At 45.7% G+C, this 27049-nt stretch overlaps 1 protein-coding gene across 1 annotated transcript in view; it reads right to left on the reverse strand.

Annotated features, from left to right (window-relative positions):
- Positions 1-1110: 1110 nt before the first annotated feature.
- atp10a (ATPase phospholipid transporting 10A) overlaps positions 1111-27049 on the reverse strand; it is a 177938-nt gene continuing 151999 nt past the window's right edge. Inside the window, exons 15-21 of the mRNA XM_080197601.1 lie at positions 24023-24099; positions 19414-19539; positions 13469-13669; positions 10640-10720; positions 10428-10532; positions 6268-6455; positions 1111-5347 (exon numbers count right to left, since the gene is read on the reverse strand). Coding sequence (XP_080053727.1) covers positions 4633-5347; positions 6268-6455; positions 10428-10532; positions 10640-10720; positions 13469-13669; positions 19414-19539; positions 24023-24099 — 1493 coding nt within the window. The 3' untranslated portion in view covers positions 1111-4632. The remainder of the gene's footprint in view (positions 5348-6267; positions 6456-10427; positions 10533-10639; positions 10721-13468; positions 13670-19413; positions 19540-24022; positions 24100-27049) is intronic.

Genomic DNA, 27049 nt, shown 5'->3' on the forward strand with positions numbered 1-27049 from the left:
GCCCCATAGCAAAATCATGGTGTAGGCTGTGGTTTGGCGATTCTCAAATAACCCAGGATTCCACCTGAAAGAGGTACAGAGGAGAAAACTCAGGCCAAATCCTACCTTGGGGAAAAAAATACAACTACAAAGGAGACCTGAAGAAATTGAGGCTGTTTTTATTAGAACGATGCATGGTGATGCAACAGTAAGTGTTTCCATTTGCAAGGATGGAGAATAAATGCTGGCACAAACTGGATGGTTTGAATGGCGTTAGTTTGATTGACAAGTCATTTTCCAGTCATTGTAAGAAAAATCAGATGGGGTGTGAAGCAGCCCAGCAGGCCCCAGCGAGAGTTTGTGGGCCTAAGCCTGGTTTTGGGAGGGGGCCTCCTCTGGATGCAGTGTTGCCCAACTGGGAGGAACCGAAGGAAAGCTACCAGTTAAATGGTCTGGGCAATCTCCACCTCTGGTAAAATATCAGCACTGGCATCAGGAGGCCTTTCAGTGGCAACTAATCGATCACTTATGGGCCTCAACTGGCTCAAAATATCAGTGGAGGTGGGTAGATAACCATTCTCCTGCCCTCACTAGCTCATTCTTGGGGTGGCATAAAATTCCACCCCATATCTATAATCCTAACCTGGGCTGTGCTGTTAATAAAAATGTGTTGCCTAGCTTGACAAATCTAAAAACTAATGCCTTCAAACCAGTTACAGAATTAGGTGGAAAGTGGGCTATATTTTTAAAGCATTCCTCTTGGAATTTACTGGCCAGTGCAATGTTCGGTCCTAAACAAAATAGGAGCCATCCACAATTTTTACAGCAACCTTTAAACATAAGAGTCCCTACCCACGCAAGAAGGAGGCCGTTTGACCCATTGGGATTGCACTGACAGCAATTCCATCCAGGCCCTATCCCTGCTTAGTTACCCTGCTAATCCCGCTAATCTATCAGATCCTGGGCCATTAAGGGTTAATTTAGCATGTCCAATCAACCTAACCTGCACATCTTTGGACTGCGACAGGAAACCCACACAAACACAGGGAGAACGCGCAAACTCCACACACACACACACACACACACACACACACACACACACACACACACACACACACACACACACACACACACAGTGACCTGAGGCTGGAATTGAACCTGGGTCCCCGGAGCTGTGAGGCTGCAGTGCTAACCACTGTGCCACCGTGTCGCAATCTATTACTTGGTAGAGTGACTGAACGGGCCACTTTATTTGCAGAATGGAGGTTCCATAAAGCCATTAATTTTGCCCACTGCAGCGCAAGCCCTGTATGCAAACACCTCTTACCAGTTAAACAATCGACGTCTGAAATATATTGCCACCATTATGTTCAACCTTTAGCTTTGTTTTAGCGTTATTCAAATGAATAAGTAGTTTGGACCATTGCCCATTCACAGTCGTTAAAATATTTTTTCCCATTGTGCAGGAAACGATGGCATCACGAGGGAAGAAAAATATTTACGACCCCATAAAATTTAGTCTCTAATGAAAATTTACATCTAATTTTATAATTTCAATAGAATTTATTAATCTAGCATGCACAGAAAGAGAGTGCATGAGAGGAGATGTGAGGTACAATTGACATCCCACCAACACCGTTCATTACTTGTCACTATATTGCTCAAATGTCACCAGTTACAAATCGTTTTATCTTTATTGCCTCTTTCTGTTCCTCCACAGTTAGTCCGATAGCAACTTGCTGCTTCCCATCAAGCCTATTGCCACTGCTTTTCAAAGGGAACGCTCTGCCTCGTGGATCTAGCTGCTTTGATCTAGGGGTGACATGTTGGCACAGTGGTTAGCACTGCTGCCTCACAGTGCCGGGAACGAGGGTTCAATTCCCAGCTTGGGTCACTGTCTGTGGGGAGTTTGCACCTTCTCCCTGTGTCTGTGTAGGTTTCCTCCAGGTGCGCCGATTTCCTTCCACAGTCCGAAAGACGTGCTGGTTGTAGAATCCCTACAGTGCAGAAGGAGGCCATTCGGCCTATCGAGGCTGCGTCCACCCAGGCCGTATTCCCGTAACCCCACATATTTACCCTGCTAATGCCCTTACAGTAGGGTCAATTTAGCATGGCCAGTTCAACCTAATCCACACATCTCTGGACTGCGGGAGGAAACCGGAGCATCTGGAAGAAACCCGGGCAGATACAACCTCCCACAGTCCAAACATGTGCTGGTTAGGGTGCACTGACCATGCTAAATTCTCCCTCCGTGTACTCGAACAGGCGCCAGAGTCTTGGGACTAGGAGAGTTTCACAGTAACTTCGCTGCAGTGTTAACGTAAACGAGACACTCGTGACACTGATAAATAAACTTAAAACTTATTTTTTTTGAGGGGGGTGCGGTTTAGTGTTCACATAAGGAGAAAGAAATTTCTATACATTGTCCAGCTGCTGCGGCATGTGCAAAAACGAAAAGTCTTCCAGCCAATGAGAAAAGTCAATTCCAAAAGAAAATGCTGGAAAATCTCAGCAGGTCTGACAGCATCTGTGGAGAAAGAGGCAACGTTTTGAGCGTCGAAAGAGGGTCATCCAGACTCAAAACTTTGGCTCTATTCTCTCTCCCCAGATACACTGTCAGACCTACTGAGATTTTCCAGCATTTTCTGTTTTTGTTTCGGATTCCAACATTTGCAGTATTTTGATTTTATCCTAAGTCTTAAGCCTGTTTCTGACCTTCTTGCCTTCAGTTGAAATTCGCCATGCCTGGGAATCACTACTGACAGATTGGGAATTTTCCTGTCTCCATCCTCTCTCCTTTCCCCCTCCTCCCTGGGCACACCCGTCCCCAACCAGAATTCAGGGCAGCTGAAAATAACATCCTTCATATTTATCTTTTTTCAAATAAATCTAGAAACAGAAAATTCAACACTGGCTGCGTCCAAGGGAAAAGCCGATAAAGGTCTGAAGGAATTAAAAGCAATGGGGTGTGTTGATCGGATTAGATAATGAGAGCTCTTGACGCTAGTGTTAATCAGATGGGCAGAATGGCCTAGTTTTCACCACTGCATTTATAGTTTAGCTCAGTTGGCTGGACGGCTGGTTAGAGATGTAAAGCAACAGCAACTGCGGGGGTTCAATTCCTGTGCAGGCTGTGAATATTCGGAATATTTAGAACGGAGTTGAGGAGGAACTTCTTCACTCAAAGGGTGGTGAATCTCTGGAATTCTCTGCCCATTGAAGTGATGGAGGCTATCTTGCTGAATATATTTAAGTCACGGGTGGATAGATTTCTGATAGACAAGGGAATTAAGGGTTATGGGGAGAAAGCGGGAAAGTGGAACTGATCCACTTCAGATCAGCCATGATCTTATTGAATGGCGGGGCAGGCTTGAAGGGCTAGATGGCCTACTCCTGCTCCTATTTCTTATGTTCTTATTCATGATGGCCCTACCTTCTCAACCCGAGGCGTGGCGATCCTTAGGTTAAATTACCATGTAATGACTTCAATCAGGCCATTGAGGTGGGCCTATTGGAGTATGAACTCCCTGATTAAGGATCCAATTGATGGGCCAATCAGGGAGTCTTTGCCATGTACTTAACCGGGTGTGTCAGTTCCTCTGGCACCCCCCCCGGAGGTAGATTGCTAACTGCTGGCACTCTGTGTGCTGCTGTTAGAGTTTGTAAATAAAGGAGTTTTGATGAAGGGACTTCTGCCTTCGAAGGTTTATTACACACCACCAGCCAGTTCTCTCCCCTCACAGGGGAGAATGGGTATCTGGGACTATGGAGACGTTGGGTGAGATTCTCCAGCCTCCCAGCTACGTGTTTCCTGCCAGCAGGGGGTGGCGAATTGCTTGCCAGTGGTGGGAGGTGGCACGTTCTTTGCATGGGATTCTCTGGTCCTGCCGCTGTCAATGAGAATTCCCATTGACCTCACCCACCCTGGCGGGAAACCCGGAGAATCCCTTTAAGTGTGAACGGTTGGAGAATTCCGGCCTTTGTCTCTTAAATAATGTGGCAGTTTTGCGGAAGGCAGTTTTAGATTTGGACATATAACAGTTGAAGGATACATGCACGCACACAATTTGAGGTTCTGCGTATGTACTATAATATACTATATATTATATATATATATATATATATATAATGGGTCCTTTCAGGACAGGGTGCAGCTGTTCCCAATAGGTTTCTGATTTCATTCTATATAGTGAGATTTCCTGCTTTGTTACTGATATCACTAACATAGTGAATGTCTTCTCTTTGGTCCTTCAATCATAAAAAAAGACAAAAAGAAAAAAAGTGCCATCTCAACATCTGTCTGAGTGTCCAGCTGTGGACTGTTCTCTCCTCTCTCGGGAGCAGTGTTTGAGGATGAGGAGGATGGGATGCGAAGGTTTGATTCGGCACAATGCTCAGACAGCACAAACAGAACCGTCCACTTGACATGGTTAACGCAAGCTGCATTTTAGTAACAGCTCTATTTCAGACCGTTATATATTAAATTCTGCACAACCCCTTTTTCTCTAAATTCCGCCTGCGCAAATTATAAAATACATCATTTTGCTCTAACTTCGGATTCACGAAAAGATGATCTGCTATTTAAATATAAAATCTTGTAAGACTAAAATCTCAAACTGTGCAAAATTCAAGAGATGGGCGGCCAGTTCTTGGTCACAAAGGAGTCATTTCCGAGGAGCTCTCCTCCAGTGAGTTTGTCAGGAACATGTGGGTTGAGATGTGGGAGGTGCCTGGAAACACTTCCTCAGCACGTTTCACACCCTCCTCCTCAATATTACCTGACACAGATCTTCCACCTTCCACTGTCTGTGTACCATGCTGTGATGGGGAATGGAAAAAACACGTTGTGTCATTTGTAGATGGTGTTGGTGTCCTCCAGTTTAATAAATGTAGATTTGATGGGTCCGCCCCAGAACGAGCATTTAATTGAACTCCATCCTCTGTGTAAGGCAACGCTGTCACTAACTCAGGCCTCTGAAGTTTGTGCAAGTGCGGCTGTGCAATTTGGCTGGGAACAGCTGACGAGCTACCATTTGGAAGAGAGTATTTTGCACCTTCTGCCAACTCCAATGTTGACGAACTGGCTTCTCGCAATTCGGACGCCTGCAGTTTATCTAGTGGTCCGTTCGAGCTTTGGTTTGTGTCCGAGTGGACGCTTTGGCTAGTGCCGGATGAGGATTCATCAACCCCAATGCCAGAGTCCTTGGAAAGAGGCGTCACCAAGTCCGGTTTCGGCGTGGCGGACCAATTGCCCTGGGCGTTCCATTTATTAACACGACTACAAGCCGCAGGACGGAGACTGTCCAGCTGGCGGCCTCGCTGGATCGGAGTGGGGAACAAGGTGCCTTGAAAGATTCGGTACAAGTACCTAGCGAAGATTGTTATCAAATAAAGAGACAAAGAAAAAACAATTTGAGATATTGCAACAGTCTAGGTGAACAACTGAAATCCTTCCTTACCTACAGATGATTAATTCAGCAATAAAGAACATGCATTGTATTCACTGCCAGACAACATTAAGTAAGATACAATTCACACTTGTCCGGCTAAGTACATCATTGCTCCACAGGGCTGCACAGACATAACTGTGCTCTAAGGATGCACAAACTCTTTGCATGCCGGATAAATCAGCTAATTGATTCTCAACACTCATTTTATGAGAATTTCTGTTTGATCCCTTCCTCCTAAATATGGAGTCCTTTCCATCATAGGATATAGGAGCAGAAGTAGGCCGTTCGGCCCTTGGTGTCCGCTCCGTCATTCGATCATGGCTCATATGCTCCCCATCCCCATTTTCCTGCCTTCTCCCCAGAACCCTTCAGCCCGTCGCCAATGAAAAATGTCTGACTCCTCCTTAAATTTACTCACTGTCCCAGCATCCACTGCATTTTGGGGCAACGAATTCCACAGGTTCACAACCCTTTAGGCACAAAGCCTCTGGCTCTGGTGGCCAGCCCCACAGCCTGTTTCTAATGAGCCTTGCATGGGCTGCTTCTGTCACTGGCAAACCTCTGGAGAGCCTGATACATCCCAAATAAGAGCCCCCAATTCAGATTGGCTAATTGCCTCAGTGGAGTGGGCAGCAAATATTCACCCAACCCCCTCTACCGTGGCAGGAACGCACCGGGGAGCCATGCCAATGAAGCTGCCCCTATTTTCCCCAATTGCCCCACCTTATTCCATATCCACAGGACTACCTGGTATGCTCAGCAAGACCTTGCCGGGTTCCTCCCCTAACTGTGCAATTTTATAATCAGATAACCTAATCACAATGCACGTTTCAGTTACCTCGGTAGTAAGGCTGCCACTGGTGTAAGAACACATATCAGATAGAACTTGGGATCAGCCATCAACCTCTGCATAATCCAGTAGGGATTGGATGGAGGGTAGCAGGTGGGACAGGCTGCGTTGTAACTTAGTGCAACAGTGAAGAAGAGGACGATGCTGAAAGTAATGGAGGCAACATGCATCCAAGTCTGAAACACGAAAGAAAACAAGTTGACCTTTCGGAACACTACTGACGTTACCAAATTATTTCAGTCTCAAGAGAAACAGTGAATCCATGCAAAACCAAACATTTTGATATTTGATAGAACACATAAGAACATAAGAACATAAGAAATAGGAGCAGGAGTAGGCCATCTAGCCCTTCGAGCCTGCCCCGCCATTCAATAAGATCATGGCTGATCTGTCGTGGCTCAGTTCCACTTTCCCGCCCTCTCCCCATAACCCTTAATCCCCTCTCTTATCAAGAACCCATCAACCCGCTTCTTAAAAATATTTAGCGAGGCAGCCTCCACCACTTCAACGGGCAGAGAATTCCAGAGATTCACCACCCTTTGAGTGAAGAAGTTCCTCCTCAACTCCGTTCTAAACCGCCTCCCCTTTATCTTGAGGCTGTGCCCCCTAGTCCTACTGTCTTTTTTGAGCGGGAAGAGTCTCTCCACCTCTATCCTATCCATCCCATTCATCACCTTATACGTCTCAATGAGATCTCCCCTCATTCTTCTAAACTCTAACGAGTACAAGCCCAGTTTATTCAGCCTCTCCTCATAGCTCAATCCCCTCAACTAAGGTATCAGCCTAGTAAACCTCCTCTGCACTCCCTCCAGGGCTAAAATATCCTTGCGCAGGTGCGGCGCCCAAAACTGCACACAGTACTCCAGCTGCGGCCTCACCAATGCCCTATACAGCTGCAGCAAGCCCTCCCTACTTTTATATTCAATCCCCCTCGCTATGAAGGCCAGCATCCCATTCGCCTTCCTGACCACCTGCTGCACCTGCAAGCTGGGTTTTTGCGACTCATGCACAAGGACCCCGCACACGGACAAAAGAGTAATTCTAAATACATAGGCTGTATTTTATAAAAGTCCCCTATAAATATCAATTCTCTTTTTAATTCATTTGTGGGAAATGGGTGTCGCTGGCTGGGCGAGTATTTGTCACCCATTTCTAATTGCCCTTGAGCTGAGTGGCTTACTAGATCATTTCTGAGGGCATTTAAGAGTCAACCACATTGCTGCAGCTCTGGAATCACATGTAGGCCAGACCAGCTAAGGACGGCAGATTTCCTTCTCTAAAGGATGCTACTGCACCAAATGAGTTTTCCTGACAATGGTTTCACGGTCATCGGTAGATTCTTAATTCCAGATACTTTTTTTAATTGAATTCAAATTCCACCATCTGCTGTGGCGGGATTTGAACCTAGGTCCCCAGAACATTAGCTGAGTTTCTGGATTAATAGTCTAGCGATAATACCACTAGGCCATCACCTCCCCTATATACTGCACAGCCTGTGAGCCCAAAGACTCCATTTTCAAACTCACCCTGACTTAAGGTTACACGGGACAGGGAAGCCATACAGCTATGCTGAGCCTGAAAGCTTAACTACAAGCCTTTGCATTATATGAACCATTGAATCTCTAATCTAAGTTTGAATATCCATTATGTTTCAGCGTGTACACCATGGGGCCTATTTTACAATTTTGATTCAAAGTGCTGGGTGGACTTGAAACTGGGAGTGTTTGCGATCCGACTCTGAGATCCGTTCTCTGGTGCCCCCATGCACACTCTGCCTGTAAAAATATCAGCAGTCCGAATCGGCCTGCGGGAGGGGCTTATCGTGCCCGAAACCCTGCAGCTCCGATCTGTGCCTCCAACTGCGCGTGCGCAGAGAAAAAAAAATGATAGAATGAGGCTCCCCTGACACATTCCTCCTGGGGCCGGATAATGCCTCCCCCTGGCCCCCATAGACATTGCCCCCCAACATTACTGACCCACTATACCCCTAGCTCACCCACCACCCAGACCAATCGGGCCCCCCCCCCCCCTCCCCCCCCCCCCCCCCCCCCCCAACCAACTGATCACAGGCAGAGTGGCAGCGAACCCCACTTCCCTTCCCACTGATCTCAAGCCGAGAGCTGTCGGATGCCAGGCACTTACCTCCTCAATAACCCTCACTGATTGAGCGCCGAATGGAAATGCATTTAAATGGCCGTCATACCCGGTCCAGATCGCGGCCATTTTCAGGCCTCGGTAAAAGGGGAACCAGCGCAGAGACAAGTCGGATCACGCTACTCGCCTCACGCTCGACTTTAACGAGTTTTCACGTCCAGAAACAGGCGCAACATGATGGTAAAATTGGGCCTCATTTCCGATATGCTTCTCTGATGCTCCATTTCTTTGTAAATGCAGTGGCTGCTCCATTGCTAAACGCTACAAAACTGAAGCTGTCACTTCAGTTCTGTGAAAGCTTGAGCGCTCCAGAATGATGCATTTGGAATTTCCAAACCCACAACCACCTAGCAGCAGATAGCTGGGAACACCACCACCTGCAAGTTCCCCTCCAAGCCACTCACTATCCTGCCTTGGAAATTTATCACTGTTCCTTTCACTGCCACTGAGTCAAAATCCTGAAACTCCCTCTCTAACAGCACCGTGGGTGTCCCTACACCCTAATGAATGCAGTTCACCCCCCACTTTCTCAAGGGCAATGAGGGATGGGCAATAAATGCCAGTCTAGCCAGAGACACCAACATCCCGTAAATTAATTAAAATAAGGTGGGAGGTAGGAAAGATTGTGACAAAGGTGTGTAAATCATGTGACAGAGGAAGTGTTAATGGCAGCGTGACGTGCTATGGGAGGAGCTCGGAGTGACATTAATAGCAGAATGCGTTAATGGGAAAACAAAGGTCAGTGTTCAGTGAAAGCAAACTCAAGAACGTGTATTATTTGAGGGAAAAAAGGGATCCTGTTTATCTTTGGTGAGCAGTGACCCTCATTTTTCCCTAATGCTGAAGAACGTAATTGAGGTGACCAATAATAAAGCACCTTTATTTGGGTGCACCCTTGTGAAACAAACACTAGAAACATTCAGCAGATCATTGGGTGGCATGGTGGTTAGAACTGCAGGCTCATAATACCAGGGACCTGGGTTTGGTTGGGTCACTGTCTATTTGGAATCTGTACATTCTCCCTGGGTCTGCGTGGGTTTCCTCCCACAGTCCAAAAGACATGATGGTTAGTTGCACTGGCCATGCTAAATTTTCCCCCCCCCCGAACAGGTGCCGGAGTGTGGCAACCAGAGGATTTTCACAATAAGTTCATTGCGGTGTACAGTAAGCCTAGTTGTGACACTAATAAATAAACTTTAACTGAGATCAATGTGGAGACATGCTGAGTGTTTTGGCAGCCTTGTTTTAATTCTGCATTTGCAGTTTTTTTTCCCTTATCCTGTAAAATTATTCCGCTGCAAACTCAGGTAAAATCAGTTGGTTAGCAGCTCAAAGATGGCACAGTCCCGAGTGCTGCAATGTTATTTTTTTCTCCTACAATAATCCCTGATATCCGATTTTCTGTGCATGGAGACTCGCACAAGGGCACCACAGACACACATTCTGCAACATTTGCAAGGAACATCAAAGTGTTTAATTTTAAAGTTTTTAATGTTTATTTAATATAGAAGGTAGGAGCAGGAGGAGGCCATTTGGCCCATCAAGCCTGCTCTGCCACTCATCACGATCATGGCTGTCCGTCCAACTCAACAGCCTAATATATCACATGTAGTCAGGTCACCCTGCAATTAACACCTCCTCAAATAAGCCTATTGTCACAAGAAGGCTTACATTAACACTGCAATGAAGTTACTGTGAAAATCCCCTAGCCACCACACTCTGGCACCTGTTCAGGTACACTGAGGGCGAATTTAGCATGGCCAATGCACCTAATCAGTACCTCTTTCAGACTGTGTGAGGACAGCGAAGCACCCGGAAGAAACCCACGGGGAGAGTGTGCAAACTCCACACAGACAGTGACCCAAGCTGGGTATTGAACCCAGGTCTCTGGCGTTGTGAGGCAAAAGTGCTAATCACTGTGCCACCATGCCACCCCAGCAACATGCAGGTCAAGCCTAAAAGAAGGACAAGAGAAAGAAGAAGTCACCCATTACCCAGGTTTTAGTTTCAATGCACAAGTGCATTAAGATAGTGAATAGGGCCAGAGTGGTGATGGGAGTTCCCCAAGTGAAAACATCAACGTCCGAATCTCGGTAAGCCTGCAACAGAGAAACAACAACACATTTCAAAGCCAGTCATCACTTCTGCTCACACAGGAATAAATTCATTTAAATTTACTTCAGCCAGGAAAGAATAAAAAACATACCAAATATGGAAAGAAGAAGCAGACCAGGCTTTGGTAAAGAGCATCAATCATATTCATCCAGAACATGTATGGCTTGTATTCCTAGAAGAGAGAAGTAATTAAAAGGCTACTTTTATGCAGAATTTGCAATTGTTATTAACACAGCCTCAAAAAACACACGGTAATTTAATTCTCTGTATGGCTGCTTGGTCTGCAGAGAAATCTGTTCTTATTCAGTCCAATTCATGTAACTCGTTCTGGCTTTGCATAGTAAAGACAACTTGAACAGTGGCTGAATGGGTTGCCAGAAGATATGCGGGTTAGATGGATTGGCCACACTAAGTTGTGCCTTAGCATCGGGGGGATTAGCAGGGGAATTTCACAGTAATTTCATTGCAGTGTTAATGTAAGCCTTGTTCATGACTAATAAATAAATAAAGTTTAAATACATGGAGTTAGGACCTGGGTGGGATTGTTGTTGGTGCAGGCTCAATGGGCTGAATGGCCTCCTTTTGCACAGTATGGGATTCTACGATATCTAAACTTTAGCACTATGGGCAGTGACATCGTGGTTAGCGTTGCTGCCTCACAGCACCAGGGACCTGGGTTCGATTCCCAGCTGTCTGTTGGAGTCTGCACATTCTCCCCATGTCTGCATGGGTTTCCTCCGGGTGCTCTGGTTTCTGCCCACAGTCTGAAGTGCTGGCTAGGTGCATTGGCCATGCTAAATTCTCCCTCAGTGCACCTGAACAGGGGCTGGAGTGTGGCGACTTGGGGATTTTCATAGTAACTTCGTTACTTGTGACACTAATGAATAAAATATGGTAGGCAATTTAGATTATATATATTTAACATAAATTGTCCCTGATGGCTTCCAAATGCCAAAAACATTTCAAATTCCTTTTCTCGATATAGTTGAAGGTAATTCTCTAATACCTCTACTACCCTTTCCAATAGTGAGTTCCAATCCCCTGGCTACCCTCTGGGTAAAAAGAAAATTTCCTCATATTCCCTCTAATCATAGAATCCCTACATTGCAGAAAGAGGCCATTCAGGCTACCGAACCTATGCCAATTCTCTCTGGCAGAATATCTTAACCCAAGATCTCCCACCCATCTCCCTATCCCCATGCATTTACTTTGGCTAATCCATCTAACCTACACTTGGGACACTACGGGGCAATTTAGCATGGCTAAATCCACTTAAGCTACACATCTTTGGACGGTGGGAGGAAACTGGAGCACTAAGAAGAAACATACACAGGCATGGAGAAACATGCAAACTCCTCCACACAGTCACCTAAGGCTGGAATTGAACCTGGGTGCTGTGAGGCAGCAGTGTTAACCAATCATCTTTTCTCTTGTGACTACTCTGAAACACGGAAACAAGAGTGGACCATTCAGCCCTCGACTGGTGTTCTGTGATTCAATCAGACCTATCTCATCCAGCAGAAAATCCTTAATTGGAGTGGGTTCCACATGAGTATACACACCACACAGTCCTTGTGCTCGAGTCTGGATGGTATGTGTTGGCCACTGGGTCCTCCAATATCAAACAGCCAGTCAAAGCAATCTTATCCAAACAGATGTGCACTGCTCAGGATCAATTACTGAGAGTGATCTGTATCCAGCAGCCCAGCTAGCACTGCCTCACTTGCAGATATTGACACCTCCTGAGAGCCTGGATGAACATCAAGTAACTCAGCATAAATCAGGGATTGACTGCAATGAGAAAAGCATAAAAACCGGTTTAACTCCAGATATTGAAACTACCTGACCACTCTAGTTTAAGTTTATTTATTAACTGAATGTATTCAAGAGGTGGCTGGATATAGCACTTGGGGAAAATGGGATCAAAGGCTATGGGGAGAAAACAGGATTAGGCTATTGAGTTGGATGATCAGCCATGATCGTAATGAATGGTAGAGCGTTCTTTCTGGTTATATCACAGCTTGATACGGCTCCTGCTCTACCCAAATCCGCAAGCGACTACTAAAGGCCATGAATGTAGCCCAATCCATCACACAAACCAGCCTCCCACCCATTGACACTGTCTACACTTCCCACTGCCTTGTCAAAGCAGCCAGCATAATTAAGGACCCCATGGAACCCGCACATTCTCTCTTCCATCGGGGAAAAAGATACAAAAGTCTGAGGTCATGTACCAACCAACTCAAGAACAGCTTCTTTCCTGCTGCCATCAGACTTTTGAATGGACTTACTTTGCATTAAGTTGATTTTTCTCTATACCCGAGCTATGACTGTAACACTTCATTCTGCACTCTCTCATTTCCTTCTCTATGAACAGTATGTTTTGTCTGTAAAGCATGCAAGGAACAATACTTTCCACTGTATTATAATACACGTGACAGTAATAAATCAGATCAAATCAAAGCAGGTACGAAGGGCCAAATGGCCTCCTTCTGCTGCTATCTTCCATGTTTCTATTACAGTCAAACGTAGGTTTAACATTAACACTACAATGAAGTTAATGTGAAAATCCCCTAGTCGCCACACTCTGGTGCTTGTTTGGGTGCACTGAGGGACAATTTAGCATGGCCAATGTACCTAACCAGCATGTCTATGGAAGGAAACCAAACCCGAGGAAACACACACAGACTCTGGGGGGAATGTGCAGATCCCGCACAGATTCTCTATTTGAGAACCTGGAAAACCTTAGTGCTGAGAAGCATCTATCATTTGGGGAATATAACTAGGCTGCTCCAGGACTGCCTCTTGATGGGTTGGTCACTTTTACATTGACGTAAATATCGCGGTCAAGGGAGTGCTGCATTCCAGGAAAATTCCTCCAGGTAGACATTCAGCATTTTGTTCTTGAAAGGAACATTACCTCAGAATGTTGTCCGCCTTTGTAAAGTTGAGGCAAGGCCACCAAGGTTTCTGCTGAAACATCTTTATCAAGGATTCCAGTGATGAGTTGAGGGATCGATGAAAACAGAAGGTTGAAGAAGATAAGGTACCACTGGTCTATCATTGCCGATCCTGAGAATCCACAGAAGAATTGGTACCAGAACAGAAGGGCAACAAACATCTGAAAACAGAAATAAAGCAAGGTTTGTGCTTGCTGAATTGCATAGTAAAATGCTAACACGGTACAAGTAAATCAGCAAAGTTCTGACCTTCGGGATACTAAGTGTTGGCCACAGCTTCTGAAGTACATGCAGAATTAGAGACCATTAGAAAAGAAACATTGAAACTCAAAGCAGGAGTAGGCCATTCAACTCTTTGAACTTGCTCCACCATTCATTTTAATCATGGTTGGTCATTGAATTCAATATCCTGATCCCCCCTTGCCCCCATATTCCTTGATCCCTTTAGCCCCAAGAGTTATATCTAATTTCTTCTTGAAATCAGACAACAGTTTAGTCTCAACTACATTAGGTGGTAATGAATTCCACACATTCACCATCCTCTGGGTGAAGAAATTTCTCCTCAAGCCAGTTCTAAAAGGTTTTTAAATGTTATTTTTATTCATTAGTCTCACAGGTAAGCTTACATTAACACTGCAACGGATTTACTGCGAAAACCCCCTAGATGCCACACTCCGGTGCCTGTTCGGGTACACTGAGTGACAATTTAGCCAAAGCACCTAACCAGCACGTCTTTCGGACTGTGGGAGGAAACTGGAGCACGTGGAAGAAACCCAAACAGACATGGGGAGAATGTGCAGACTCCGCACAGACAGTGATCCAAGCGGGAATCGAACCCAGGTGAAGCAGCAGTGCTAACCATTGTGCCACCGTGCTGCAGGATGACATTCACATTATGGGTTCAATTCCCCTACAATCTGAAGTAGTTCTTTGGGAGGTGGGTGGCTGGGAGTCCACATCCTTGGCTTAGCTCTAAGTGATATCACGGCACAAGCCATGAATAGGAAATCTCAGGTGAACTGCAGCAAGGACAAAAGCTGAGAAACACTCTCCCTGGTCACCCACTGAAGGAACAAGCTACCCAGATCCCGTTAATCATCTCTCACCTCTGGGTTAATGCAAAAGCAAAGATGGGCCAAATGGCCTCTTCCACACTGTCAGGATTCTATGAAAAGCAACTGAGAATGGGGGGCAGCAGCACATACCCTTCCTCCACTATTGTCAAATTCCTTAGCACAGATTTAACTGCAAGAAGAGTGACCTTTGGAATCACCTACAGCTCGGACATACCGAAACAGTAAGGATTCTACCACTGTGACAAGTATAGAGTCATAGAGGTTTACAGCTTGGAAACAGGCCATTTGGCCCAACTTTCCTATGCTGCCCTTTTTTTCAACCACTAAGCTAATCCCAATTGCCCGCGTACGGCCCATATCCCTCTATACGCATTTTACCCATGTAACTGTCTAAATGCTTTTTAAAAGACAAAATTGCACCCAACTCTACTACTAACTCTGGCAGTTTGTTCCAGTCATCATCACCCTCTGTGTGAAAAGATTGCCCCTCTGGATCCTTTTGTATCTCTCCCTTCTCACCTTAAACCCATGCCCTCTAGTTTTAGACCTCTGCCTTGGGAAAAGGTATTGACTATCTAGCTGATCTATGCCCCTCATTATTTTATAGACCTATACCATTACAAGTTAAATAGTTGTGTTAGGTCAGATATGGATACAAATTAAATCATTTAAAAGTAATCTGAAAATGCAAAATACTAAATAATGACAATAACATGCAGCACTAGCGAGACCCCCATTGGGGCTTTATTTTTAATTATGCCTCTGTGAAGTGTCTGGTGACATTTTTCTATATTAAAGCAGCTATATAAGTGTAAGCCAGCCACAGTCCTAGTGTTATTGTGCAGCTTCACTAGCTTACAGGAGGGAAAAAAAACATGTTTGGTAAGAATGAAAGAGGATGCGAAAAGCCCTGACTCCGTGAGCAAGAGAAGAAATGAAGGTTTACTGCAATGCAACTGTCTGTCTCACAAGAATTCCCATGCAGCTGGCTGGTATCAAGTTATACTGTGGAGTGTGAATGTAGGGATCAATGGCAAAAAGTACTTTGTGCATAGGTGGTTGAAGCTTCTGCTGTAGAGTGGCTCTTTCTGAATGTTAACAGTATGAGGGTACGAGCACCAATGTTCCCTGAATGGGGGAAACATCGAAAAGCAATGTGGCTTCATATACAAAGCTGCTTTAAGGATACACTGGCACTGGAGGGGGTGCAGAGGAGATTCCGGAGTCGAGAGGGTTGGTTTATGAGAAGAAACTTAGTAGACTGGGACTACACTCATTGGAATTCAGAAGGATGAAGGGAGATCTTATAGAAACATAAAAGATTATGAAGGAAATAGATAATATAGAAGCAGTGAGGGTTTTTCCACTGGCAAGTGAAACTAGAACTAGGGGCATGGCCTCAAAAGTACGGGGGAGCCGATTTATGACTGAGTTAAGGAGGAACTTCTTCATCCAAAGGATTGTGAATCTGTGGAATTCTCTGCCCAGTGAAGCAGTTGAGGCTACCTCATTGAATGTTTCTAAGGCATGGATAGACAAATTTTTGAACAGTAAAGGAATTAAGGGTTTTGGTGAGCGGGTGGGTAAGTGGAGCTCAGTCCCCAAAATGATCAGCCATGATTGTACTGAATGGCAGAGCAGGCCTGAGGGGCCAGATGGCCTACTCCTGTTCCTAGTTCTTACATTCTTATTTAATCGCACACGGTAAAATTTCACATTCAGCGCGAGGGTGAGAAATCTGGGTCTAAAACTAGAGTCTTAAAGTTTAACGTAGTTGAAGGCATTAAAGGCCAAAATTACCAAGTTGGCTTAAGTGGAATGGGAAAGTAAGTTAAAAGGTAAGACATTTGGAAAGCAATGGTAGGTATTTAAATTGATATTTCCTAACTCTTAAGAGATACATATTCAATTGAGAAAGGTGTACCATCCGTGACAAACTAGAGAAGGTAAGGGTGTCAAATTGAAAGACAAGATGGATAATGTTGTAAAGATTAGTGATAGCTCAGGATAATTGGGACACTTATAGAAACTTGCAAATAATGATTAAAGAAATAAACTTTAAAAAATGTCTCCATGTTTATTTGTTAGTGTCACAAGTAGGCTTACATTAACACTGCAATAAAGTTACTGTGAAAATCCCCTAGAGGCCACACTCAGGCGCCCGTTCAGGTACACTGAGGGAGAATTTAACATGGCCAATACACCTAACCAGCACAAAAGTGCAGACTCCGCACAGACAGTGACTCAAACTGGGAACTGAACCCGGGTCCCTAGCACCGTGAGGCAGCAGTGCTAACCACTGTGCCACCCACTGTGGAATCTGAATAAAAAATGCGACTAGTAGATAAAAAGGAAGAGAGTAGCTGAAATGATCATTGGTCTCTCAGAGGATGAGACTAGGAAATTTATAATTCGAAACAAGTGACTTTCTCACAATCGTAGGCAAGTAGGTGGGGGTTGTGGGAGAGAGGAACTTAAGACAATCACTGGATAAAAAGTCCTGGGTAAACTAGTGAGACTAAAGGCTGACAAGTTTACTTGATGGCTTGTCTGCATCAGAGTTAACGTTTCTGATCTTTTAAAATTCCTGCCGGTGGACTGGGAAACTGCAAGTGTAACACTACTGCTCAAGAAAGGATGGAGGCGGGGTGGGGGGGAGAGACAGAAAACAGGAAACTATAGGTCAGTTAATTTAATATCTGTCATTGGGAGAACACTAGAATCCATTATTAAGGAGCAGAACATTTAGAAAATCCAACCACAATCAGATGTGTGTTAAAAGGTCTCTAATAAATTTGTCAAATGTGATTTCCCTGTCTGTGTGGAGTTTACACATTCTCCTCGTGTCTGCCGTGCTCTGGATTCCTCCCATAGTCCAATGATGTGCAGGTTGGGTGGGTTGGCCATACTAAACTGCCCCTTAGGTGTCTCAAAATCTGTAGATTAGCTGGATTAACCATGGTGGACGCGTGGGGTTATGGAGATATTCCGGAGAGTCGGTGCAGACTGGATGGACTGAATGGCCTCCTTCTGCATTGTAGGGATGCTATGATTCCTTCAACAAGGAGGTCAGAATTGCACACAGTAACCGAGGTGCGGGCTGAGATTCTCCAATCTTGTCCCTTCCCCGTTGCAAGTGAGAACGGAGAATTTGGCGCTCCAGACAGAACTCCAATCACTTTCAGCGACACCGGAGAATCCCAGCCGCCAACGTGGATGGAGGTTTTTGGCAACGGTCTCACCAATCTTAAAGAAAGCACAAGCTGGAAGGTAACTCGAGGAGCTCTTTCTTCACACTGAGGTTGTTGATTCATGGAACATGTTGCCACATAGTCAGTGGAAGGAAACTTGGATGAACCACTCCAACGTGCAAGCTACAGATTCCAGATTCAACAGCGAGATCAGGAATAAGAGTTTGGCACCAAGTCAGAGTGAAAATGAAAACACAGTGCCTTGCTGCTAAAAGACACAGAAAACTGGGAAAGGTTAGGCTGAGAATTATTAGTCTTGCTGCCTCACATATTCCAGCATTTGTCATTAAGAATACTAAAGCATCAACTCTTCATGGAGCTGACAAGGTAGAGGGCAAATACAAAATAAAAATAGAAAATGCACAGGTTAGAATCATACAATAGAATCCCTATCGTGCAGAAGGAGGCCATTCGGCCCATCGAACCTGCGCCGACAACAATTCCACCCAAGCCCTATCCCTGCAATCTTACCCTGGTAAATTACCATGATAGTAAGGGGCAATTTAAGCATGTACAATCACCCCTAACCTGCATATCTTTGGACAGTGGGAGGAAACCAGAGCACCCGGAGGAAACCCTCACAGACACAGGGAGAACATGCAGATTCTGTACAGAGTGCCACCTGAGGCCGGAACTGAACCTGGGTCCCTGGTGCTGTGAACCACTGTGCCACCCGAGTTTAGGGATAGAGCTTTAGGGATTTCACTGATTATGAAAAAGTTCACCTCCGGTCAGTGCTAGCCAGCCTGCTGTGCAATTCTAATATCTTCTGGCATTTCCCTCGTGGACACAATGATATTCGCGCTGGACAGGTCTATCTGGGTTTAGCTCATTCCCATTAACTGCTGTCGACATTTTGCACACAGGTTGACTGATGAAGTGTGAGAGTTAGTGCGTATCTGAAGCAAAGCACCATGTAACTGTTGAAGCTAAAATTCAGTGTACTCCGTTCAATAATAATAGTGTTGTAATCAAACGCGTACAAATTAGATTTATTTTCCTAATGTGCCTCACAATCTCATCTGTCCGGTAGTATCTCTGACCTCCAAGCATACCTCAGGAGATGCTGCATTCAAGCAAGTGGCCAGTCATAGAATCCCTACAGTACAGAAGGAGGCCATTCAGCCCATCGAGGCTGTGCCAACAACAATCCCCACCCGTGCGCTAATCCTTCTTACACCAGCATCTGCAGTATTTTGCCTCTATTCCGCTAACTTTCATCTTCTGGACATTAAGGGGCAATTTTTTTTTAGACCAATCCACCTAACTTGCACATTTTTTGGGAGTGTGGGGGAAACCAGAGCACCCGGAGGAAACCCACACGGGCAGTTTGCAAACTGCATACAAACTGAGATTGAACCCAGGTCCCTGGTGCTGTGAGGCAGTAGTGCTAACCACTATGCCACCCTTATTGTCTGACAGGGATGTGCTTAAAGCTACAGCTTTACTGACTGGCTGTGAAAACTGACACTTGGGAGCACAATGTCGATGGTTAAGCAACATCTTGGAGCATTTTTTTGATGTCTTGCCAACGCAGCATCAGCATCTGCTTAAAGTAGGTGTAGAAAACAAACTTACTGCATTTTTATAGAAGAAATAGAGCACCATGTTGGCAAGTCTGGAGTAACACCAATGGCCGTGGACCAGCAAGAGTTTCTGTAAGTGCCGAAACCGTGCGATGGCAAAGTCACTTGCCATTACCGCCTGAAACAACACAGTAACATAAATAATTATACATAATTATACATGGGTTCATCTTCATTTACTAAACCTGGATAAAATAATTCATACTGGAGCAGAAGCAACAAATAACAGCAACAACTTTGCACATTGCTAATGTGTTTCACAACAGAAGTTATGTCAAAGCCGGAGTTATTAGGAAGAGTGAAGTCAGTGGGCTGGTTTATAACGAGTGTGGTAAAGAAACATGGAGAGGTGGATGGTTTAGTGTCAATTTGGTACTGGAGGAGCTCATTCGGCCCATTGAGTCTCTGCCAGCTCTGTAGAGCAACCCAGTCCCACTCCCCTTCCCACAGTGCTTTCCCTTCAGTATCCATTCAAGTTTCTTTCAAAATCATTGGATGTCGATAAGGAATTCCAAAATGGAGGGCTTAGGGCCTTTAGGTTTGGAGCAGAGGAATGGAGCGAATGCATAAGAGATTGAAAAGAAAGCAAGAGGAAGATTGTGGAAGTGTGAGGGAAGGGTGAGGCCATGACTGGAATTAAGCCTAAGGGGAAAATGTTGACACGCTGGGAGCTTTAGGAGCCAATGTAGCTCTTTGAGGATAGGATTATGGGTGAGCGGAACTTTTGAGGGATCCATTATGGGTAGCAGGAGTTTGGATGAGATGGTATTCATGAAGGATATGGATTGGCTATTAAAGTATTCCAGTAGCTGAGCTAAACAAAAGCAGTTATGAGAACTTCAGTGAGAACTGGGCTGAGACAGGGGGTTGAGATTTTCCAGCCGTGCTCGTGCCAAGGCTGGAAAATCCTGCCCGAGGTCAACAGACCTTTGCATGGTCTGTGTCCCACCCACTATGGTTCCCAGGTGGGATGGGAAAATTCCACCCAGGATCTACATGATGGACAGGTGATGCACCACTTTGGGTTGAATAGAACACTTGAGCTGACAATCTGGTTCAACCTGAGCCAACGGCCGGGGAGGGCGATGTGGACTGGGTGACAAGAGGACCAAGTGTAAGAGGTAGGCCAAAGATGGCGGCTTCTGTCACCATGTTTAATTTTGCGAAACTGCAGCTCCTCTATAACCGGGTGTCAGATAAGCAGCCTGTCAATACTGAGGCAGGGGAGGGGCAGAGGGAGCTGATGCAGAGACTCAGCCGGATGTCCTCAACATAAACAGGTGGCACAGAGGGTTAGCACTGCTGCCTCACAGCTCCAGGGACTCGGGTTCGATTCCCGGCTTGGGTCATTATCTGTGTGGGTTTTGCACATACTCCCCATGTCTGCGTGGGTTTCATGCAGGTGCTCTGGTTTCCTCCCTCAGTCCAAAGATGTGCAGGTTAGGTGCATTGGCCAAGCTAAATTGCTCCTTTGTGTCCCGGGAAGCGTAGGTTAGAGGGATTAGTTGGGTAAATATGTGGGGTTACGGGGATAGGGCCTGGGTGGGATTGTGGTTGGTGCAGACTCAATGGGCCAAATGGCCTCCTTTTTGCACCGTAGGATTCTATGATTCTATCAGCCTGGTTTGTGCAGAGGAAGGCTTCTCACTAAGGGACAATGGATAGGTGATGAAGAGCAGGAATGAATCCTTTGGGGACTTGAGGATTAATACAGTGCAGTGTTGGGAACACTGGCCCTTGCTATCAAAAACTAGGCATGAGAAGCTCAGAAAGCTCACAGAACTGGAAGAGGTTATCTCAATAAATGGGCAAATTGGTATAGCACAGGTGGTGATTATTTGGCCCATCTATTCTGAGTTGGCTCTTTCAAAAAGCACACTGGCACTTCCCACCAGGTATGGGGCAGTGCGAAGGGAGTGGGATCTAATGTGGGTGGGGCCTGATGGGGCTCTAGGGCTTCTTGAGGGCAACTGGTAGGGATGGGGAGGGTATCTTGCTGCCACTAAGCATTTGGGCTGAGTGATAAGAGGAGAGAGACCAATGATCAGGGCTGGCCATTGGGGGTAGGGGAGGTAGGTATCAGCCTGCTGATGGGGAGAGGGGGGCGGTCGGGGGGGCATGACATTGAGGCGGGCTTGGGGGAGGGGGCCGAAGTTACCTGGGCATATTCGGGGCGGGGGGGGGTGTCAACGGTTGGGCCATGGTGAGGTGGGGGTTTCGACGATGCGGGGTCATGGAGCTGGCTAGCAATCGGGAAGCTGGCAGTGAGGGGCTACTGCGCATGCGCTGATCTTGGTGCTGACAGCTTGGTGCATGCCCAGTAGCCCACTCAGTGCTACGCTGCCAGTCTCCTCAAGTGGGAATAGGCCCCACCCACTGATTTTCAATGTGATTCACTCTGAGGCACTCTGCAGTGCACAAAGTTTGGGAGATTCATTTTGAAACTGAACTTACTCCAGTTTTTACATGAATTCAACACTTAGAATTTTTTTTTGAGAATTGCCCCTATTTTCTCTCTAAAAAAAAAACGATCATGTCAAAAAAGCTGGACACTAGATAGATGAAATTCCCGCTTGTAACAAAATGACTGACGTCCTGACACTGTAACCAGTGGGAAAATATCGTGGTATGCAGCCTGACCTCCTCCACTTAATGAAATCATATTTAAATTCTGACATGTTAATTAAACTGTCAATGGGGGGATGAATGAAGAATGCAGGGCTGTACACAACTTACTTTGATTGTTTCTACCAGGCAAGAATTTTTTTTAGTGAATGAAATGCAGAAATGAAGATTGTGCTGATAAACATCATTCGCTGCGGAAAGCAGAGGCACAGTGGTTGGCACAGCTGCCTCTCAGCGGCAAGGACTCGGGTTCGATTCCCAGCTTGGGTCACTGTCTGTGTGGAGTCTGCACGTTCTTCCTGATTCTGCGTGGGTTTCCTCTGGGTGCTCCAGTTTCCTCTCATAATCTCAAAGGCGCCGGCCAGAGTGTGGCGGCTGGGGGGATTTTCACAGTAACGTCATTGCTGTGTTAATCTAAGCCTACTTGCGACACTAATAAATAAACTTAAAAATTTAACCTATCGCTAAAGATTACCTTAACTTTGTCCTGGTGAATGTTTGGTAAATACAGTGTGGTCTTGAACTACACAGACCAAAAAGATCTAGCTGTGGGCTCATGTGGCTTAACTTGATCTGAGCCAGGGTTACAGAAAGCATTTTTGTTTTATTCTTTCATGGGATGTGATGCATCACTGGCTGGGCCAGTATTTGTCGCCCATCCCTAATTGCCCTTGAACTGAATGGCTTACTAGACCACTTCAAAAGGCATTTAAGAGTAACCGCATTGCTGTGGATCTGGAGCTACATGTAGGCCAAACCAGGTGAGGATGGTAGATTTCATTCCCTAAAGGACATTAATGAACGAGATGGGCTTTTCCAACAATTGATAATGGTTTCATGCTCATCAGTAGATTCTTAATTCCAGATATTTTTTATTGAATTCAAATTCTACCATCTGCTGTGGCGGGATTCGAACCCGGGTCCCCAGAGCATGAGCTGAGTTTCTGGATTAATAGTCTAGTGATAATACCACTAGGCCGCCGCCTCCCTCTTCATTATCTCGGGGTCATACAGGAGCTTGGCCAGCAGCTATGAAAATTGTGCTGTGTTTGATTTGATCATCATGTGTCCCATTGCAAAACAGCATAATGATCCTCACCGTCTGGCCTCACACATGCACCACTGTTAGCCATGCCTTCAGCAGTCTAGGCCCTCAGCTCTTTAATACCCTTCTTAAACCTCTCCGTCACCATCCCCGTCTTTAAAATCTACCCTGCCTGAAAGGTTTTAGTCACCTTCTCTAATAGCTCATGTGGCCCAACATCAGATTTTGTCTGATAACACTCCTGTGAAGGTGTTCGGCTGCTTCACCATGTTAATACTGAGATGAGGAGGAATTTCTTTAGCCAGAGGATGTCAGATCTGTGGAACTCATTGCCACAGAGGGCTGTGGAGACCAGGTCATTGAGTGTCTTTATGCCAGAGGTGGATAGACTCTTGATCAATAAGGGGATCAAGGGTTACGGGGAGAAGGCAGGAGAATGGGGATGAGAATCACATCAGCCAGGATTGACTGGCAGAGCAGACTCGATGGGCTGAATCGCCTAATTTTGCTCCTATACCTTATCTTTAAAGGCATTACGTAGGAACATAGGAATTTGGCGCAGACATAAGCAAATTCAACTCTTTGACTGTGGTCTCATCCTGGTTTCAAATCCACCTCCCCACCTGATCCCAATATCCCTTTAACCCATTATGTAATTGCGAGTTGTTACTTGGGCAAAGGAGTAATTGCTGCCAGTGCATCTGGGACAGTATCCCAGGAATGTGGGTCCAGGGACACGGAGGAAGAAAACTACCAAAGCACCAAGTGAAACAGGAGATTTATACCAGGATTGATGGTTACCTTCACAAAATGTTCTCTCCACTCCACAAATTAAACAGTCTTCCATCAACACAAAACATATTTGAGTTATTGGTGTACTTCAGAGGCAGATTTACAGAAACGGCTACAATGAAATGATTTTGACAATTACCTGCATCCCTTCCTGGCCAGAGATTCCCACTCCAACATCAGCAACCTGGATCATGCTCACATCATTAGCCCCATCTCCTACGGTTAATGAGAAACATAACATGATAATGTGTTTAGTTAACCAGTCACAGTTTTTTTAATTCTTTCATGGGATGTTGACTAAGCCAATATTTATTGCCCATCCTTAATTGCCTTGAGAAGGTGGTGGTGAACTTCCTCCTCAAACCGCGGTAGTCCACTTGGTATGGGTACACCCACAGTGCCGTTAGCAAAGGAGTTCCGGGGTTTTGACTGAGTGACTCTGGAGGATGTTAGAATGGTGAGTGGCTTGGAGGGGAACTTGTAGGTAGTGGTGTTCCCATGTGTCTGCTGCCCTCATCTTTCTAGATGGTAGAAGTTGTGGATTTGGAAGGTACTGTTGAAGGAGGTTTGGCGAGTTAGAATCCAGATAATGTAGAAGGAGGCCACTTGGCCCATTGAGTTCACACCGACTACAATCCCACCCAGGTCCCATCCCAGCAACTCCGTGTACCCTGCTACTCCCCCTGACACTAAGGGGCAATTTAGCATGGCCAATCAACCTAACCCGCACATCTTTGGACTGTGGAAGGAAACTGAAGCACCCAGAGAAAACCCACGCAGACGTGGGGAGAATGTGCAGACTCCACACAGGTGACCTGAGCAGGGAATTGAACCCGTGTCCCTGGCGCTGTGAGGCAGCAGTGCTAGTCACTGTGCCACCATACTGTCCTTAACAGTGGGTCTTGTAGATGGCTCACACCGCTGCCACTGTGGATCAGTGGTGGAGGGAGTGAATGTTGAAAGTGGGGGATGGGTGCCAACCAAGCAGGATGATTTGCTCTGGATGGTGTCAAGCAGTTTGAGTGTTGTTGGAGCTGCAGTTGTCCAAGCAAGTGAAGAGTATTCCATCACACCCCTGACTTGTACCTAGTGGACAGATTTTGGGGAGTCAGGAGGTGAGTTACTTGCTTCAGAATTCCCAATCTCTAACCTGCTCTTGTGGCCACGGTTTTTATATAGTGAGTCCAGTTCAGTTTCTGCTCAATAGTAACTCCCAGGTACTTGATAGTACGGGATTCAGCAATGATAATACCAATGACTATCAAGATGGGTGAACCTTCTCCTGTTGGAGGGAGTTATTGCCTGGCACTTATGTGGTATGAATGTAACTTTCTACTTATCAGTCCAAACCAAAGGTTGTCCAGGTCTTGCTGCATTTGGACACAGACTGCTTCAGTATCTGAGGTGTTACAAACAGCGCTGAATGTTGTACAGACATCATGAACACCCCCACTTCTGACCTTATGATGGAAGGAAGATAATTAATGAAGCAGCCTGTATTTGGGGTGAAGACAACACTCTGACAGACTCCTGCAGTACTGATCTGGGACTGAGGTGATTAAGCTCCAATAACCATATTCCTATCCTACACTAATCCATCTCTCCTCATACATCAGTCCCACCATCCCTGGAATCAGCCTGGTAAACCTTCACTGCATTCCCTTGAGAGCAAGAACATCCTTCCACAGAAAAGGAGACCAAAACTGCGCACAATATTTTAGGTGTGGCCTCGCTAAGGCTCTGTATAATTGCAACACATCCCTGTTCCTGTATGCGAAACCTCTCACAATGAAGGCCAACATACCATTTGCCTTCTTTACCGCCTGTTGCACCTGCATGCTTACCTTCAGTGACTGGCGCACAAGGACACCCAGGTCCTGCTGCACATTCCCCTCTCCCAATTTACAACCATTCAGGTAGTAATCTGTCCTCTTGATTTTGCTTCCAAAGTGAATAACCTCACATTTATCCAAATTATACTGCATCTGCCATTGACTTGCCCATTCACCAAATCTGTCCAGATCCAGTATTTTAACTTAACAGTTCTGAATTCCCTGCAGCCAATGGGTTAATGTGCGAGGTTGGGATATGTGACGCAGCAAAGCTTTTGAGAACTTCTGTTGTTTCTTTCGATGCAATTATTTTGGCAGAAAATTCTGGGCCACTGTGAACACTTTACGTCAGAAAGGTTGGTTCCGTCACTCTCTTCAACTCAATTCCCATCAACTACTAGCAGAAAATGCAACAAGGTCTAGGGGGCCTGTACAGTCAATATAAATGTTCCTGAATGTCCTTGCTGACGCTGGAAGATTTTATTCATGATCGTGTCAGGATGATGCTGTGGATGAAAAACTGCTAAATTGCAAGGACAGGCTGAATAGACAAGCCTTGCATTTTTGAGTTTGGAAGATGAAGGGGTATCTAATAAGGCATTTCAGATGATTAAACGCAGAGTGAAGGCTGATAGATAGGCACCTCATCCCCACCTTCTCAAGGGGCAATTAGGATGGGCAACAAATGCTGGCCTAGCCAGCGATGGCCACATCTCTTAAACAAACTTTAAAAATTGTCTCTGGCGGGAGAGCCCAGGGATAAAATTAAAAGGCTTGGAGGTGGGGAAGGATGGAGGAGTAACATCAGGAAACGTTTCTTCACACAACAGGTTCTGGAAATCTGGAACCTTCTCCCTGAAAATGTTGCCGAGATTGAAAGATGTCCAGACTGAGATTAATAAGGTTTTGGTTTGGCACAGGTATCAAAGGATAGGGTGGTATGGAACCACAGCAGGTAAAGGAGTTAAGCTGCAGAGCCGTAAGGAAAGGGACAGATTGATCTGAAATGTTAACTCTTCCCAGATGGAGGCTGGCCTGCCAAGTATTTCCAGCATTTTACTGCTCGTCTGCCTTGTCTGTTTGGATGTTAATCTCTGTACATATTGCAACCAGACTCATTCGGCAGAGAACAGAATTTCATAGAATCCCTACAGTGCAAAAAGAGGTCATTCGGCCCATTCAGCCTGCAATCCCACCACGGTCCTATGCCTGTAGCCCTGTATACTTACCCTGCTAATCCCCCCAAGTTTTTAGCTTATTGCTACCAAAGACTGGAGAAGCTGCCTGGTGAGTTAATATGTAACAGCATGTGGTTGTGGTTAGGGAGCAGGGAG

This window comes from Carcharhinus amblyrhynchos, chromosome 10 (genome assembly GCF_965287045.1).
Source record: "Carcharhinus amblyrhynchos chromosome 10, sCarAmb.v2.hapA, whole genome shotgun sequence".
In the NCBI taxonomy this organism is placed as follows: Eukaryota; Metazoa; Chordata; class Chondrichthyes; order Carcharhiniformes; family Carcharhinidae; genus Carcharhinus; species Carcharhinus amblyrhynchos.